Source organism: Podarcis muralis, chromosome 14 (genome assembly GCF_964188315.1).
Source record: "Podarcis muralis chromosome 14, rPodMur119.hap1.1, whole genome shotgun sequence".
Classification (NCBI taxonomy): domain Eukaryota; kingdom Metazoa; phylum Chordata; class Lepidosauria; order Squamata; family Lacertidae; genus Podarcis; species Podarcis muralis.
In genome coordinates, this window is record NC_135668.1 from 50,186,742 (window position 1) to 50,205,872 (window position 19,131).

The 19,131-nt window shown below is 41.4% G+C and overlaps 2 protein-coding genes across 7 annotated transcripts in view; one reads left to right on the forward strand and one right to left on the reverse strand.

Moving 5' to 3' along the window:
* CHLSN (cholesin) overlaps positions 1-19,131 on the reverse strand; it is a 146,837-nt gene that overhangs the window by 25,289 nt on the left and 102,417 nt on the right. For all 5 annotated transcript variants that reach the window (XM_028707157.2, XM_028707155.2, XM_028707160.2 and 2 more), the window contains one exon: positions 2,191-2,378. In XM_028707157.2, coding sequence (XP_028562990.2) covers positions 2,191-2,378 — 188 coding nt within the window. The remainder of the gene's footprint in view (positions 1-2,190; positions 2,379-19,131) is intronic.
* GPR146 (G protein-coupled receptor 146) overlaps positions 16,563-19,131 on the forward strand; it is a 57,558-nt gene continuing 54,989 nt past the window's right edge. The window contains exons 1-2 of one of the 2 annotated variants that reach the window (XM_028707152.2): positions 16,563-16,894; positions 16,988-17,312. The gene's annotated coding sequence lies outside the window, so the exon portion shown is untranslated. Of the gene's footprint in view, positions 17,313-19,131 lie in introns of both variants that reach the window. The other variant, XM_028707151.2, reaches the window with a different exon arrangement.

Here is a 19,131-nt window from a genome sequence, read left to right on the forward strand (position 1 = left end):
CATGCACACGAAAGCTCATACCAAGAACTAACTTAGTTGGTCTTTAAGGTGCTACTGGAAGGAATTTTTTTTGTTTTTCCTGTTTAATGTCAGTTGAAAATGATACTCCAAATAGTCCTCAAAATAGAACTATACTCAAAATATATACAACGTTGACCAAAAGAGGCCACAGTTTCATCCTTTATTCATCAAACCTGACTGCTAATACTGCAGTAATCACTTACCGGTACATTCCAGAGTACTTTTTGAGCAGATGGCATATAACCTGCCCATCCAATTGCCATTTCAAACAATGGTGAAGAATCCCAGCTATGCTCCATATTGAGAATATTGCTGTCATTTTGCTATCACTCCATTATGAGTGTTATGTCATAAAAAGCACACGTTCCCCCAGCTTGGAAGGCAATTAATTTCCTGCCTCCATGCTAAAAAGTTATAAGCAACCATTTAGCCTGCCTGTGTGTTTTAGTCCAAAGTACTGCTGGAGAACAGATACTGGAGCTATTTCAAGTGGTAACCTATATTTTGTAACATGCTAGTCTTCTGGATTTTAGAGTGGAAACTGGGTTGCTGTTGGGAAAAAATAAACACCACCTTTGTGTTTATCTGGGTCCTGTAATTGGCTGTAGCCTGTTATGGAAGCTTTTTACTTTTAACCACCCCCTCTCCCTTTTATCCCCTACTGGAATTTTAAGTCCCCCCCCCCCCCGATATCTAATTACAGTAAATCATTATTTGAAGTCTGGAACCACTCACTTACCCTGGCATATAATGATAAAACCCTGGTATTCAAATATAAGGCTTTGTTCTTCACCAAACTTTCTAAAATGTACAACCCTTTTAGCTCTTTTCTATCAACCAAATGTTATGTAATACTTTGCCTCGAATCATTAAAGCTGCATGACTTTAAGATACTTCATGCAATTTCGGGGCATACAGAAAAACAATGACTTATCTCCATTTTGAAAAAAATGACTTATCTCCATTTAACCATCTTATTAAATACAAAATAACTAACTGCACAAAGGTTGTGTGAATGTTCAAGGTGTGTGCTGCAACCTTTTTGGTTTATTGCTGCTTTGATATGTGTTTCTAAAGGTCTGGTTTAGGGTTTCTGATCTCTCTCTTTTTCTTCACTTGCAAACCTCTTCTGGGATTCAAGGCACAAATAGTGTTGCCCACTTTTGCAGGAGGACGTCTGGCCTGAATAGAATTGGTTTCGCCTGCTTTATATTACCTTGTTATGGAATCAGTGCAGACATGACATTGCCTCCCTCCTAAGTACTATTCAGAAACTGAGAGCCAGCATCCAGATTTACACCGTACCCCTTCCCATTCTCATTCCCTCTTGCGAGTGAATTGCCTCTTCTGCATTAACTGTGGTTAAGGGAAATGTCAGCACTCAACTTCCCTGCAGTACTTGCTGAACAAGGGTTCCCACTTAATTTCAGACCATGTATGTGCTACAACAACCATGTTGAAACTAAGCAGATCTGTGGTTGGTCAGTACCTGGATGAGAGGCTACCTGTGCATCCTACAAATGCCAGCTTGAGAGTGGGAGACAACTATACAAAATAAACCAGGAATTTGGGAGGAGTAAATAGGCTGGGATCCAAACACAGAACCAGTTCCATGAGCCCATGAGGGATTTAAATTTGCTTTTCTATAACGCAAGTCCCACTCCTCATACTGCCACATGGGACGCTGCTTTTGAAACTGCAAGGAGTTTGTGATATTGTGCATATGCATATGGGGCCACCGAGTTAAGAAAGAAAGAAAGCCATTTAGGAGAGCATAAGGAGACAATTTGTAACCCAATCATTCATTTTGTATCACTATGCATAGATTTTATATGCTCTTGTTGAAAGGATTGTCAGAAAGCCTGGCTTGCATCAGTCCCACACCAACTGAAGTAGGTCTCCCAATATTAACCTTAACTCTAAGAACTTGTACTTTAACCAACCTGTTGAAGTTATCACCATTTAAACCTAATCCTAAACTTCCTGGAAACAAGTTTCATTGAAATAACTGGAATTTGCCTCCACTTGGTGCTTCAGGAATAAAATTTGGTAGCAAGTTCAAAACAGATGACATATTCTGAACATTTACCCCAAAGGCACACTCCATTGTCTTCTGAGACAGTTGGAAGCCAACAACTCTTGAGGAATCTTCAAAGCTATTGAACTTACCTAGTTAAATAGTTTAGTGCCAACTCTGATGGTGATGGTTTCTTAGGTTCTACTTTCTTAACTACGATCCCTTTTTCTCGCATTAATCTCTTTTCTTCCTTCTTGCGCTCTTTCTTCAGCTTTCTTTCCAACGTCCTCTTTTCCTCCGGAGAAAGTTCTTCATCTGTATCCTCCTCCGGTTTCTTTTCCTGAATAACAAAAGTACAATAGTCAATCTACTGTTTATTAGAACATGTCCCAGTTTCTATGTTGATAGGCAGGGTGCATGTGAGGGGAGGGTCTAAATGCTGGAGAAACATGAGGGTAGGCTGTATGGCATCTCTTTATGAACAGCACACAGATACATATTTGTTCCCATCTTGTCAATGGAGGCAGAGCCACCCACTGTCAGGAGACATCTTTACCTCATACAGCAATGCTCCTGTGTGCAGAATGAAAAGCAGTCATTCACTTATATGGGAGAAAAGAAAAGGGGTGCATATAGAGACATCACTGAGGTGAGTAAAACAAACAAGCTTCCTGCTCCTGGAGTAAGGGGTGAGTTTTGCTCACTCCACAGCCCACCTACTTCATTCCATCAAACTGAATTTTAATTATTTATGAAAAACTTATTTATATAGTCAAACCTCGGTTCCCAAACGCTTCCGTTTTGGAATGTTTTGGCTCCTGAACACTCAAAACTGTTATTTTGGGTGTTCTGGGTTTTGGGTGTTCTGGGTTTCAAATGTTTTTCGAAAGCAGAACATCTGATGCGGCTTCCTCTTGAGTGCAAGAAGCTCCTGCAGCCAATCAGAACGGGCTTCCGGAACGAATTACATTCAACAACTGAGGTTTGACTGTACTGCCTTCCACATTAAAATTATAACACAAATAAAAGAGAGACGATAGTCCAAGGCAGAGTTAAATCATAACCAGCACACTGTGACAGCCACTGAGAACTGAACAAGCTTTCATTTGCAAAACCCCACCTATTCACCTACATTATCTTCACTGTGGTTTCCATTCCTTCCCATGATGCTACAGCGTGACAGCATTTTGCTTTCATGAAAGTGAGAGAGAACTTATGCCTTAATAAACCTTTTAGTCTTTTGTGGCTTTTGCCGCAACTAGCACCTCTGCAAAATGAATGCTGAAAACTCCCTAGGTGAGGTACGTCCAACATCCAACAGGTTGCAACCCACCACCCAATATAAAAAACTGGCAGTGATCCACCACACTCTCCCATGGTCATTCTCCAACTTAAACATATTATATTTAGCTGGGGAAACCCAGCCAGATGGGCGGGGTATAAATAATAAATTATGATTATACAATAATAACAAATTATTACCCCCACACCAGCCCCTTCACAGGGCCGCTGGTGCACATGGGAAGCCAACACGCCCCAAAATGTCCACTTCCCTCTTTACCAGATAAAAAAGTGACGTGGGAAGGGGCAGCAGTGGCTTACTTTTGAATAAATGCAGATAGGCTGGAGCTGGAAAGGTGGGGAAATCTCAGCATCCATGCAGAACTAGGAGGGAGAGGGTTTTCTTTCCATGGGAACTGGCGGGAGGGGGGAGAGCGAGGAGAACCGTCATGGTCTCTCTCTCGCGCTTCCCTTCCCTCGGCTCCATTTCCTGGCTGGCCAGCTGACCAGGCACCTCCGCAGCTGCAGCCCATGCAGAGCCTGCACATCTCATTTTTGCCTGCCTGCTCAGGGTTGCAGCTTGTAGGGGGTGGAAGCAGGTGCCTTGTGCCTGTCTGGGTTGGCCAGCTGACTGGGCGTCGGGCAAAGCCGGTGGCCGAGCGGAGTGCTTGAAGCGGCCATGATGGACCAAAATTCTCAAGTGATCCCCGAGTCAATCGTGGTCAACGCATTGGACATACATGCCCTAGATAAATAAAATTAAATATTCATTTACAAATTAAAAACATTTTTACTTGGGTTACCCACATCAGTTTAGTGGTGCCCAAGGAAGATTTCATCTCATACATACATATATCTCACATACATTAGACATAAAATTAGAACTAAAATAAAAACAGACAGATAGGCTTGCTTTGGTCGTAACAGCAGAAAGCTAGCAGCATGTTTTCTCAGAATTAAATCCTATTGTGATTTAAGTGATATTTGCTTCTTATCAATTTTGTTTCTCTATTTAGAATAATTATATCACAAGCAAAAACAATAAAATTCAGCAATGCAAAGAGCAAATACACATACAAAAAGCATTAAAAGCATGGAACCACCTGTCAACACCTCCATGCTGTTAGGATTCAACCTTCATTCAGCTCTTTATCAGTTCTAAGCACCTGGATCACCTCACGTGACTCAGCTGACAATGAGAAACAGGGACAAGTGCCACCAGCACATTCACTGCACATCACTATAAATCTTCTAATGACCCCCCCCCAAGGTTTCACAGAGGTGTTAAAAAGCATGGGAGGAGAACTGAAAGCTTACAGGACCCTGCAGCACAAATGTTGAGCAGACATCTTTGAATGCTGCTTTCTGAAATCAACCTTTAGGTACGAGTGGAAACACCATAACGCTGTGCCTCCAACTCCCACCTCATCTCACTGTACATGCTGCACTGCATTTATCAATTTAGGATTAATTTCGTTGTTACTTTCTTGCAATAACCGTATGTGTCACTTGTGTGTCCAGTGATACTGTGGTGTGACAAATTTTCAGAGAAGCATGTGACTGTCCCACACAAAAGGCCTCACCTCTCTAGGAAGCATGTTTTAGGGTTCATGTGTGAAGTAGACACACTTGCAGGTTCCGACACAAATGTAACATGATGTCCATGATTTAACTTCACAGCATGAATTGAATAAGGCATCCGGGCTTGATAGTATTCCTCCATCTGTACTAAAAGAGAATTTGAGTCGACAGGTGCCCCTTTTAGCATCATTTTACACGTTGTGTGTTAAGATGAGCTGTGCTCCCCATATATCATAAGGCAATTGTAGTGTCTATTGGGTGAGGGGAGAGATATGGAAGTAAGAAGTTGAAAGTCTTGGAGATGAATAAATTGGCTCCAGACCAAGCCATATAGTTGTAGATCACTGTTTCTTTTTGTACCATCATGCAGCAGAGTACTCCAATCAAAGTGGGGGAGGCGTTAACCTTTCTGTGCTTTTGATTTAGTTCCAAGGAATTTGTTATGTGTAAAGCTGGAGGCCCTGTCTATTCACAAGAGGCCTTTGTTTTGAATTTGGAAAATGTCTAGTCAAACTGAAATGTAGGTTCACTGTGGACAAGTGAGAACCTCTCTGATCCAATTTCAACTACAAGAAGAGTATATCAAGGGTGTGTGTTTTCTCCACTTCTGTTCACTCTTTTAAAAGTGCTATTTTACTTTAGCAATTGTCCACTGTTACACTAACAGTGGTTTCCACAAACACTGAGCTCTAGATTTTTTTAAGGCCAACTCTGTTATCCGGTTGCTGATTGGAGCTGCAATCTGGATTAAAGATGCTGGGCCATATGTGGATGCTGTGCAGGCACTCATCCTCTGGTCTATTCTTGGCGTTCTTAAATGAGTCTGGGCTTCAGCTTTTTATTTGTAAGTTGGATTTCAACCAGTGAGCTCTTGCGCTCATTACCCTGAACCTTTCAATTTGATTATACTGTAATGCAGTTGTACATTCTTTTGGCCAACTATGCTTCGCATCAATGAAAGCTGCTTTGGAACAAGATATATGCATTGGGCTTTTCACCTGAGGCTTTGATAATAATGGGTGCTAATCACGCTAAAATTAGGGATTTAGACCTCCAAAATATTTGATATCCAGCAAATATGCCTGCTCCCTGTTAATAATTTAATCCAATTGTGGGATTAAATTGACAAAATACTTAATAGAATCATAGAGTTGGAAGGATCATCTAGTCTAACCACTGCAATGCAGGAATCTCAGCCACAGCATCCATGACAAATGGCCATCCAGCCTGTGATGAAAAACCTCCAAGAAAGGAGAGTTCAGAACCTCCCAAGGGAAACCGTTCCACTGTCAAACAGCTCCTACTAGTTTATCCTGATGCTCTGTCAGAATCACCTTTCTTGTAACTTGAAGCCATTGGTTTGAATCCTAGCCTACAGACCAAGAGAAAACAAGCTTGCTTCATCTTCCATATGACAGCCCTTTAGATATTTGAAGGTGGCTATCATATCTCCTCTCAGTTTCCTCTTTTCCAGGATAAACACACCCAGCACCTTCAACCTTTCCTCATAAGACTTAGTTTCCAGACCCTTGATCAGCTTGGTTGCCCTCCTCTGCACATGTTCCAGCTTGTCAACATTCTTCTTAAACTGTGGTGCCAAGAATGGATACAGTATTCCAGGTATGGTCTGACCAAGGCAGAATAGAGGGGTACTATGACTTCCTTTGATCTGGACACTACTGTTGATGTCACTTAGAATAACATTTCCTTTTTTGCTGTTGCATCACACTGTTGTCTCACATTAAGCTTGTGGTCCACCAAGACCCCTAGATCCTTTTCACATGTACTACTGACAAACTGGGTGTACCCAGTTTTATTTTTGTGCAGCTGATTATTCCTGCCTAAGTATAGAACCTTACATTTGTCCCTACTGAAATTCATTTTGTTAGTTCAGGCCCAGCTCTCCAATCTGTTAATGTTATTTTGAATTCTGATTCTGTCTTCTGCAGCATTAGCTACCCCTCTGAGTTTGGTGTCATCTGCAAATTTGATGATCATCCCCCCAGTTCCTTCATCCAAGTAGTTTATAAAGACGTTGAACAACAATGGACACAGGACAGAACCCTGCAGCACCCCACTTGTCAAGTCAGAAATTAGGATCTACAGGGGAGGCTCTTCTTTGCTTTCTGATAGTGGTGGAGGACTGAATGGCTAGGATGGCAAGAGGTCCTTCTTTGTGGCTGTGCCCAAACAGCAGCATCCCCTTCTCCAGGAAGTTCAGTTGGCCCCTACTCTTAATCATCTCTTATTTGGTCAAAATGTTTGTACTGACATGTCAGGTTGCGTGTTTTTAATAGACTAGCACCATTTTTTAAAAAAGGGTTTTGATCTGCTGCTTTGTGTGTTTTTTAAAGCTTTTATGGCTGTATTGATTTTTTATTTGTTTGTTTCTTGTGGATATTTTTGAAAGTTGCAAGCTGCCCTGAGCACCGCAACTGCAAAAAAGGCAGAGGACACCTTTTCTAAATAACTCAATTTCCCACATTCCATTTCTAAGGGTACACATAAAAAAACACACTTCAGCCTCATGATTGGAGGTTATGACTAATGCCGTACACACACCCTACCTGTAGCTACTGTAGGAACCCTCGCTGTAAATCTTGAGTACAAGCAGGAAAAACAAGACAATGCCCATTCCTTTTAGAATTGATTAGATGTCAGATACCTTGTTCCTGAGCCTGGCTGGATGTTAACCCAGCTTCCTAGTGCTAAATGTTCACTCTGCCTTCACCCGTGTCCCACCTCCTCAGTTTGTTACAGCGCAACTTTCAAAGATATGGGGGAAAGAGACATTTTTAAATAAATAACTGAACAGAGGTCAAAAGCGTGACACAAAGATTCACCCGTCACATGTTGCACAGGGAGATGATAAAACATCTGAGGTCAAAGCCACATTGAGATCAAAGTCCACAGGAGTTTCACCACTGGCTTACCTGACATTAGGGTTGATTGTAAGCATCAAAAGCAGGGGCTGCAATTGTTGGCAGAATATTTAACAACTGAAGATGGGGGGGGGGGGAATCAAGATCTCAAATAAAAGTAAGGAAATAATTGTATCACAGGATGCAGAATGTTCATACAATAAGCCATTGTTTAAGGAATGCTATTTAACGAAACGAGAACCAAGTGGGTGTGGGGAGGGAACAGCAAGAAGTTTGCTTATTGCCAAACTGTTTCTTAAAGATTATTTTAACAGCTAGACACACTTGACTTAAGTCTTCTTTGTGGAACAATCTAATTGTTTGTATTTGCCTCAGCTGCAAAGTGTTTGAATTAAAATGAGACTAATTCCTTCATGAGAATGTATCTGATAACATAGGCCTTCCTTCTCTCCACTACAGTATATGCATATCACTTCTCACCCTCCTACACATTCCTCACATTATCAAAAATTTCTTTATTTGCAGTCCTCCTCTGTTTCCCCCCTCCCCCAGTTGGGAAACAACCAAAACTATACAAGCAACTGTTGTTCTGTAGCAAAACCCCAGCAGAAAACACCGACCCTTGTAAACACCTCCATTTGGAAGATACGGTAACCACATCCCTATATCTATACAAGCTATGTGCTGTTCTCCCTTGTCATGGGGTTTACCCACGTGAGTAAAGGATTCCTTCATCCAGGTAACCTCAAAGAGAACAGTCAGTATTTCAACTGCATTAAAGCAAGACCTACAAAACTTTCAGATTCAAGCCTCCTAGCGCAAGTATTTAAGAGAATGTGAAATATTTTTATAACTTTTCAAGCACCACTAACTGCTCTGTGCCTTCTGCTCTTAATGATACCCTCATCCACTTTTCTGCATATTGTGGCATATTATTATTGTATTTAATTCAGTAATATCCAGTTCTAGGTTGGCCTGGTGGACTGTTTCCCCACAATTTAAGGCTTTGGTAGAGAGTGACGACAAGGGGGTCTCTTTCCACAAAAGTGAAGATTGTAGCTGAATTCAGGGCTGAGCCAGCCTTTTTTTCTGAGATGCATTTATCCAAAACCCTGGGAGAGTATCTGCAACAGTGGTTCAGAAAAGATGGGCTTTTTTTACAGGTACACATAGCAGCAGTTATACTGTAACCAAATAAAGCAAATAAAAAAATGTAAGATAGAATAACAATAAAATAAATATACAAAGGTAGAAAAGAATGACCAGAGTTTTGGCAGTCAATGCCAAAACATTGGATTAGCTCCAGAAAGTTCCAAGACAAGGCTCCGCACAGGTGTCCACACACAGGCCACAGAGAAGCGTAAAGCTTAAAAAAACCCCAAAACAACAACAAGGGAGAGGGCAAAAAAAATATGGGTGAGTTTAAAACTCAGCAAGTGGCAACTTTTGGATTATTGGAGCAAGAAGTACTAATTCCTTCCTATCAGACATCTAGCACTACTGCACAAATGAAGCTGTTAGATTTGGAAAAGGGTGGCTTGCTAGAGGCCATAATAAATAATGGCATAAGCATTAGCTCAGTAATTCTTACAATAACTCTGCAAAGTAGGTATTATCATCCTAGATGGAGGAAGTAGAGATTGAGAGAAAGCGGCTACTCAAGAGAGTTCTTGGCTGAGGCAAGATGCAAATTGTGGATTTCCTGAACAGTACAGTGGTACCTTGGGTTAAGTACTTAATTCTTTCTGGAGGTCCGTTCTTAACCTGAAATTGTTCTTAACCTGAAGCACCACTTTAGTTAATGGGGCCTCCTGCTGTTGCTGTGCCTCTGGAGCACAATTTCTGTTCTCCTCCTGAAGCAAAGTTCTTGACCTAAGGTAATATTTCTGGGTTAGCAGAGTCTGTAACCTGAAGCGTATGTAACCTGAAGCGTATGTAACCCTTTATTGGCCAAGGGAGCCGGCGTACAGCTTCCGGGTAATGTGGCCAGCATGACTAAGCCGTTTCTGGCGAACCAGAGAAGCCCATGGAAACGCCGTTTATCTACTTGCACTTTGACGTGCTTTCGAACTGCTAGGTTGGCAGGAGCAGGGACCGAGCAACGGGAGCTCACCCCATCGCGGGGATTTGAACCACCGACTTTCTGATCAGCAAGTCCTAGGCTCTGTGGTTTAAGCCACAGCGCCACCCGCGTCCCTACCTTTTAGGTTATGCTACGGCAATACTTTCTCCCACTTTTATTGGGCTCACATAAAACATCCTCTTAAGGCTGCATCAATCAGTAACTAATTATAAGAGGAACTTGATGTGGAATTTTCCAGGGAAGGTGCCTGCAGTTTACCTGAGCAAGAAGAACAATCTTAACTGCTGTGAAAGCTCGCAAAGGGCCTACGTGGGCTTTCAAACTGAGAAGTATGCCTATGAAGAAGTGGCAAGAAAGTCATTATGGAGCGCACACTAGGAGAGCATAAGTGTGAGGGGAGGAAGCATACTTCTGAGAATAGATAGACAATATGGGTAGCTATTGGAAAGGACTATTAGAAGCATCAAAACAGTGGGATATGCTTGTCTCTAAGGCCTAGGGCCAGTCCTTTAAATATTGCTTACGCCTTATTTTGGAATACAGCCTCTTCAGAGAATAATAGAACAGATTGTGCTGCATTATTTCTATGATCTGCCTTTGCGAATTAGCCACACACTTTGCACCACCATTCCAAATTAGACTTTGACTAGGTAATAACCCCGTAGACTCACAGCAACTACAAACATGCAAAACACACACACCAAATAGCAACTCTGAGTCACATATGCAAGGATTTTTTAACTGCTATGCCAAGTACTGTGTCAGTTTGCAAACTGCTTGGGATTCACCAGTTACAATGAAGGGCCCTAACCATAGCAGGCCTTTAAGGAGTCTAAGTTGAGAAAACAGTGAATTTAGAAAGCTGGATTTTATGGATACAGAACAGGTAAGGCTTGAGGAACAGAATTAGCATACTGCTAAAAGGTGCAAAGAAACTTATGAAGCTAGGTCAGCTTATTTGTCTGCATACCTCAGTGTTGTCTACTTAGAATGGCAGAGAGACGTATTCTCCAATCATATGTTACCTGATACTTTTAAACTAGAGATTCCAGGCACTGAAGCTGGGCCCTTCTACATTCAAAGCATGTGCTCTATTACTTGAAATACCTCAAAAAGGGAAGGTAGCAACAAACTGCATCGCTGCTTTGTTTTCAATGGCTAGTAAAAGCATGGCTATTTAAAAAGGCCTTTGGCTGATTATTTTTATGCTTTATCTTTTGATGTTTTCTTACTTTGCTTTCCCCCCCATGTTAATATTTTGATGGGGACTGTTATTTATTTCAGTATTGTTGTCATATATGGATTTGTTATCCACCTTGAGTCTCATACAGTACATAAGTAAAATAAAACTATTCTTCAGAAGAGGAGCACAGAATGAATAAGAAACTGAAAACTGCGAAATATCTAAGAAAGAATACACTGCAAACACCCTTAAGGAAATACTATTGACTACTGTGAAATTTTTTGTGGCAAATGACAATTTGATGAGATTGTGAAAGAAAATAAATAAATGAAAGATTCATTGCCCTGCACTTAGTTCAAAGAATACTGATGTTCATTCTATACAGTGCCTGAATATAGATTACCAGGTGCTAGCTCATCAAAATGTGCTAAGATGATGTTCACCTGGTAAGCCTTTTTCATATTTGTCCATAAGCAGTCTCCATCCACTTATTAAAGACAAGACAAGAAAACATTTGAGCTATTCCCTTCCTTCCCCTGAGTCCCATAAATGGATGGGAATGCAATACTCCAGCTAAAATACAGAACAGCTGAACAGAAGTCCAAACAGTTTTGCCAAATTATGCAGATCTCAAGGTGGTATATTAATGATGAAAGGCTCACTGATAATTAACTAACTGAGGCTCTGCCAAAGAACTGCCCCACCGCCATACAAATCAAATCAAGACAATTAAAACTAGAGACAGTGCAAAACACCATGTGTATGTGGAGTTCAGAATACAAACCCCTCAAATAGCCCCATTTCAAGTTAGGCCCAGGCTCCTTTGGGCTATGCTGATTCAAAATGGGATCTCCACTTCTTCATCCTTGCAGCTATAAAACTGTCCCCTGACAGCAAAGCCCAACAAAGGGGAGAGAGCCGTACTTTGGGGGAAAGAGAATACAAATGTTGGGGTGAGCTCACCACCTCAGAGAGAACCCTCATCGCCATCTGTTACCACCACCCCTTGGGTGGGACTTCTGGGGAATAGGAGGCAACATTCCACCCACTTGTGCTCTTCAGAAATACTCAAAAACCCCTCAAAACTGTTTTGTCTTTTACCGAAATACCTGAAAATCCCAAATATTTTTAGAGATGACCTGGGGTGTGTGCACTGATACGTTACTGATTATAACCATGTTAAGTCATCATGTTCCATATATTTACTACACTTTTGTTATTTCATAAAGAGTTTCTGGTGATACTTAATGTTAGTCATACTCAGAGCAGATCCACTGATTTAAGTGGTCTTTCCATGATCTACTCTTGAGTATGATGAACATATCTCAGAATTCATATTTCACTAAGATAGAAACAGACTGGCGCTCCAAATAGTAATACTTTCCCAATAAAATGGTCATTCCCCCTAAAGGATGGCTCTCTTCGTGTTCCTTTCCCCCCCATCAATCTACTGTTGGGGAAATTAAACATAACTGGTTCAAAAACAATCATTTTCCATATTTCTTAAGTTCAGAGATTAGTGCCTGTCCTTACATATGCAAGTTCAGAGGGCTGAACTTGATTGCTGCTGGATTCAGGGGTCGTGCTGCTGGTATCTGTAGACTTGCAGGAAACCGCAAGGTTTAGAGAAGTACAAAAAAATCTTGGAGGGGATTCCTATGGGAGAACTAACCCCCAAATCTCCAATGTGGACTGAGAGTGGGGTAGCAGACTATTGGCGGACGGGGATGCAAAACCAGGTGGGAGGGGAAAGAAATGGAGTAGCCTGGAGGAAAATGTGGCTGATTGGTTAGAATAATAAACCAGAACACTACACACTGCGCCTTGGTTCAAGCAATCATAAATGAGCCTACTGTCTACAAGGAGCAGGTTTTCTGGGTGGCATCCCGGGTTCTCTGGGATTCCTTCACAAGAGAGCTCATTAGGATGGTTGGCTCACTGCCAGTTTTTCCATGTTTAGTGAAGACTTTCTGCTTCAGAATGCCTTTGGATGATTTGTGGGTTCCTAGGTATATGCTGGTTCTTGATTTTATTACTCATCACTGTGGTTTTAAAACTGATTTTATAACTATTCTTGAGTGTGGCAATTTTTTAAAAATTGTATGGAATATGTTTTTTCTTGGGGGGGGGGGTGGAGTTAATAGTAGCCTTGTAGGCCTAGACACAGTCCAATACGAAATGTTAATCTTTATTCTCAGGCGGCTAGTCCTAGTCTTTATAACCCTGTACCTTATTCCAGAAGGCAGAAGCTGATAGAGATCATTTCCAGGGTGCGCACTATCCTGCACTATCTTTGCAGCTTTCTTATGGCACTTGGAAGCATAGATTTGATCCAAGGTGGGGAGAGCACACACAATTATTCTCTCTGCAGTCTTTACAACCCTGGACAACATTGTTTTTTCCCTGACCATGCAGCTCCCAAACCATAAGTTAATACACTCTCAACAGTACAATGGTAAAATGCCATCAACAGGTCCTTTGAGATATTATTTTTCTGGAGGATTCTCAGAAAATATCATCTCTGCTGTGCTCTCTTCATCAGGTCTTTGCTGTTTTCTCCCCAGGTCCAAATGGCCAGATATAAATGAACAAATAAGGAACAACGAATAAGATATTCAAACTAATGAAGGAAAATATTTCAAGTGTCATCCTTTGCAAAATACTTTAAATAGCCTTCCTCAAAAATATCTCACAGAATGCTTGGCAGGAGGAAAAACACTGGAAAGAAATTACATTAGCTAGAGAGTTAGAAAGGTTGCTTTATATGCAACTCAAGCAGTAAACCCCCAAACACGTTCTCCAGGAAGCTAAATTTAAATGAAAGCCTTTGTACCTTTCTGAGCTAGGAAAACTTTCAACCATTGGAAAGAAAAAGGAGAATGGTACATCTACACACACACACACACACACACACACACACACACACACACGTTTGTTACTCCTACGATGCACACTGAAGCATCCAGCATGTACTCAATTAAAATTCTATTTAGCCCTGATGCCACTTCATACTGAACTAAACATTTTTCTGAACAACACATAATCATCCGCAATAGCTGGTGTATATAAAAAAATAAGGGAAAACAGCAGAGTATGGCACCTTCAAGACTAACAAATTGATTATGGCACATGTTATTCTAAGATATATACATACACACAAAGACATATGTCCAGAGTTTCAGGGTGGAGGGGGTTGCGCATAGAAAGGTCAGAAGAAAATGAAATGCATAGAAAAAACAATAATGATTGCAATCAATTAAATTTTACAGGTCTCTTCCCGCCGTCCCCAGTCCTTTCATACCAGTAAATGAGCATAGTTTTATCCTCACAAAGGTCCCGTGAAGGTGTTTAGATTGAGAAAGTGACTTTCTCATGCCCACCTAGGTGAATAGGATTCTTTATTGTTTTCGGTGCCAAAGACTAACATGACCATTATTTTTCTGGAAATTAAAAAGATGAGAAAATTGTTCAGGACACAATGTAAACATCTGCTTGTTTTCAACCAATGTTGTCTGGAAAATGGGTAGAATGTCAGTATCACCTCCTCTTTTGAAATGAATGGCTTCAGTATGGAGAACAAGAAGCGTCTGTGTATGAGTAATTTGTGAGTGTATTTATTTATATAAGCCACATTTCTTCTCATTAAAAAGTGGCATCCAGCAAAAAGTTAAAAATACAATTAAACATAATCAATCAAATAAAACATATTACCAGAGGCAGCTGGATCTTAAACAACACAAAAGAAGGGACAGCCAGGAGTTACCAATCAGTCTCATAAATACCAAGCAGAGATTATACTAAATTATAAACACCAGAATTTTAATTAATAAATAAAGCCTAACTAGTGGTGTATGGAGCTACCCAAATTGGGAACTGACAACATATAAAAGGTACAGAAAAGCGAAAAAATATTGCTAAAGAAATTGCAATATGTATCCTTCCAAGGAATGATAGAAATATAAAGCTTCCTCTGAAGGAGTGTTTGAAGGCAACAGTTTCACCCCTAAACATGACATCTGTACAGGGATGCAAGTTCTCCAAGCTGTGACTGTAAAACCACCTCCATTTGTTACAATAGGATGCAGGAGAGCCCCAAGCAAACTAGACAGAAACAGGAATATGTTACCCATCAGGAGTGCTTGGCAGACCAGGCCCCATCTCCCATATTGCTTCTCATCACCTAGTTTGCTAAGCTGGACCTTATCATGATACAGGGTGGGAGCATCTGCACACACTTCAAATGTGTTTTCTCAGGAATATTGTTTAGGGAATGGCCTAGTGGGCTTGGGGCCCGGGTCTTTTGCCATGGGACCTATATCTCATGCCTCTCTCCACGCCCTTTAATTTTATCAAAACTTTGTTCACAGGATGGCTGGGCATGCTGCAAAGCACCGTGCTGGGAGGACTCCAAACACCTTAACTTTTGTAGATGCAAAACTCTGTCATGGCCTGTGCCCCACATTTAAAGTAAATGTAAAGGTAAAGGGACCCCTGACCATTAGGTCCACTTGTGGCCGACTCTGGGGTTGTGGCGCTCATCTCGCTTTATTGGCCGAGGGAGCCGGCGTACAGCTTCCGGTTCATGTGGCCAGCATGACTAAGCCGCTTCTGGCAAACCAGAGCAGTGCACGGAAACGCCGTTTACTTTCCTGCCGGAGTGGTACCTATTTATCTACTTGCACTTTGACGTGCTTTCGAACTGCTAGGGTGGCAGGAGGTGGGACCGAACAACGGGAGCTCACCCTGTTACGGGGATTCGAACTGCCGACCTTCTGATTGGCAAGTCCTAGGCTCTGTGGTTTAATCCACAGCGCCACCCGCGTCCCGTGCCCCAAGTTTACCATACCTATTATTGCCCGTGTTTGCTGCAGACAAAGTTTTTACACCTGTGTTTCCTTAAGCAGCCAGAACAAAATGTGAACAGACATTCATCTTTAAAACACCAATGTTACATGTCCTTAAGAGCCCCAACCCCTCCCCACTCTTCTCACCCCACGCCAGCAACTTCAGGAGCATAGTGCTTCTGAATAAGGGAAAAGAAAAGGTACAGCTTTCTTCTTCCCAGATGCATTGGCTGATCCTGAATTTCTAAGCCTGGTATAGAGGCCACTCTGTGCTCCCACTCGCAGCCCAGATAGGCAACTGGCTGCTTCTAAGTCAGCTCGTTGCTCCCCAGCATTGCTAGATAAATGCCAAAGAATTGTAGTACAGAGAGGGGGGAAAGCTTTTAAAATTGCTCCCCACCCAGCCCCCTAATTTATGCAGCTACATCCAGGCTCTTCTGACGCTGCTCAAAAATCTGGGCACTAACTTCCAAATGTGAAAGAGACCAAAAAAACACTGAATATGTGTGTTTTTGTTAAACTGGTGCAAGTTCTGCAGCCATGTTAGCTCCAGCAAAATCATTTCTTTTTTTAGGCTGTGGGTAAACCAGCCAAGGCTCAGAAGGACTGGAGTATTGGGCGGGGGGGGGGGGAGAGAAGAAGTGGCAGAGAGAATATGATGTTTTTGAGCTCCTTCGCTGGAGAAGGAAACAAGAACGCAGTCTCCGCCAATGAAAGGAGAAGAAGTACCACAGAGTGTAGGCAGGTTGCCAAGTGAGCTCGGCAGCGTGACGGAGCTGCATTGAGTTTCTTTAATGAAAGCCAGGAAAGAACACATTACACAGTGTTTCTTCAGAGAGCTAAGCTAGCCTCCAGTGATTGAAATCAATAAAAACAGTCGGCAAGGGGCCCAAGTGGGGGGAGAACCAAATCTCCAGCACTCAGTTTGCTTTCCACTTTCCCCCCATTCTTCAGAAGTTAAACTTTGAAAAACTATATGCTACTCCTTGCAGGACTCTAAAGGTTTTTTAAAAATTATTTTTGGTCCAGGGGCCTGGCGAGTGGACAGCCGCTTTAAGCTTCCTTCCAACTCACCCCCTCCATTCTCTTTTACAGCGTGGGCAGCAATGAAAGGATTGTTTTGAACGTGAAACCTGCTGAGAAGGACACCTCCGGACAAGTGCCTGATCTTACGACTTGGGGTGGGGGTGGGGGGCAGAGAGGATGAAGCCTGTAACAGAAAAACTTGTGAAGAAATGAAAGAGGAAGTAAAACATGGAATTTTGTTCAGAAGAAAGCTCTCTGTCTGGATAGCATGTCAGCTGCTGTTGTGGCGAATTCTGAAGCTGCTGAAGAGACAGCCTTCAAGGGGGGTGATTCCATACTAAAGCAGAAAAACCTGAGAATTCATGTTCAGTTAAGAGTTCAGGATCAATCTCAGGTAAGTCTCCGAGCAGTTTTTAGCCTTTTAGTTGAAAATCTGAAATTAAAAAGACACTTATCTCCTTGGTGACTTAAAAATGTTTTCAATGTGTTAACTCTTTAGAGGGTATTTGAATGCAACGTATTTTAGCAATCTGAAATGAGACATTTTTAAAATTCTGCCAGGACACCAATCACCACAAAGAATGGCCAAATACGCACAAAGACTGTGGAATTTCCTTTTTTATTCTTGTCATTGTGTTTTTGTGTAATCTGATTTATTGACCAGAGTCCGGCCATTACGTAACTCTACCCGCTCCCCAAAGGACTTTGTGTTCCATGCGTTTGGGAACCTGATTTGTTGTTTTCATTGTGAAACATCGGGGAGCCCATAGACTGAAAGAAAGAAAGCTGCATTTCTGAAGGTTTCTGTAATGATTTTCAAATGAAGTATGTATCCACTTGATCGGTTTTATAGAGAGCTACATGGAGCATGTAAGCAGTCTGCATGCTTCTTAAAACTAGAAATATTAAAGTATCTGTTGTTCCCTAAACAATTATGACAGAATGCAACCGAGTAATTTTATTTTCATGTGGAGAAGTTAAAAAGTGTGTGAGAGAGAGTGTGTGTGTGTGTGTGTGTGTGTGTGTGTGTGTGAGAGAGAGAGAGAGAGAGAGAGAGAGAGAGAAACTGTTGCTAAGGAATGTACAGGAGACTAGGGCAGCAAGTTCTCTGCCAACACTCATGATTTTAATATGATGAGAAACTTGAAATCATGAAAACTTTATCTTGCTCCCCATAATGGTTGCAGAGAGAAGAGAAAACACTTGATACAAGTCAATAGTATCTTAGGCTGAAAACAAAGAAAGCAAGTGCATATCCTCCAACAATTCCCATATGAAAATAGGGACATGCTTCCAACACTCCTATTTCCATAGTAAGGGTCATTAGCTAAGACCCCCCCTTTCCACTGTTACACATTCCTGAAGGTTCTACTTTGCCTCATTTATTATTTTAAACAGCCTAACTGCCATTCATTTTAAAAGCTAAGGTCCTTGTTCTTTTGGCTAAAGATATGCTAGAAAGACATTATTGCCCTACATGATGTTATCAGTAGTTTAAAATACACCTCAGCAGCTGCAGTCTGTGAAATGATAGGCTGAGCACTACATGGTGTCATCCATGCAAGAGATTTAAGTTCTAGCCACCCCAGGGAGGGAACTAAGGCCAGAATGATGACAACTCTAGAATCTCACACTATTGAAAAGACGTATCAAGAACATAAAAATAGAGAGTGTGATTTATCATCCCAGAAAACAGAACAGTCAGAGAGAATGTAAGTGGGGGAAAATATTGTTTTTAAGCATTGATGATTTATAAATGAATTTCATATAAAGACCTCTAATTTGGACCTGGAATTCTGGTGTCTGTACGGCTCCCACCATTAAAAGAACTTCCCATATGTGAACAGACTAGAAAACAGAACTACACAAATCCATGGCAAAAATAGAGAGAGGAAAACACCCAAAAGCTAATGTAAAAGAAAGAGCATTGTTTTTAAAGGAAATGGTATGAAAAATGAGTAAAATCAGGCTTTTACATCAACTTTTCTCCCAATTTCTTTATGATCAGATATACAAAATCCAGAACGATTCATTACTTCGAAAACTGTAAAACTGGTTGTCTGCAGGGACACAGTAAATTTCCCCTTCATCCTCTGAATGTTTACTTCACCTCAGGTTTTTTCACGTTGATAAGGGATTAACTTGTAATGTTTTAGTACTAATAAGTAAACTGACTTGATTAAAAACAAATATCTGATTGAGTCTAAGAAAAT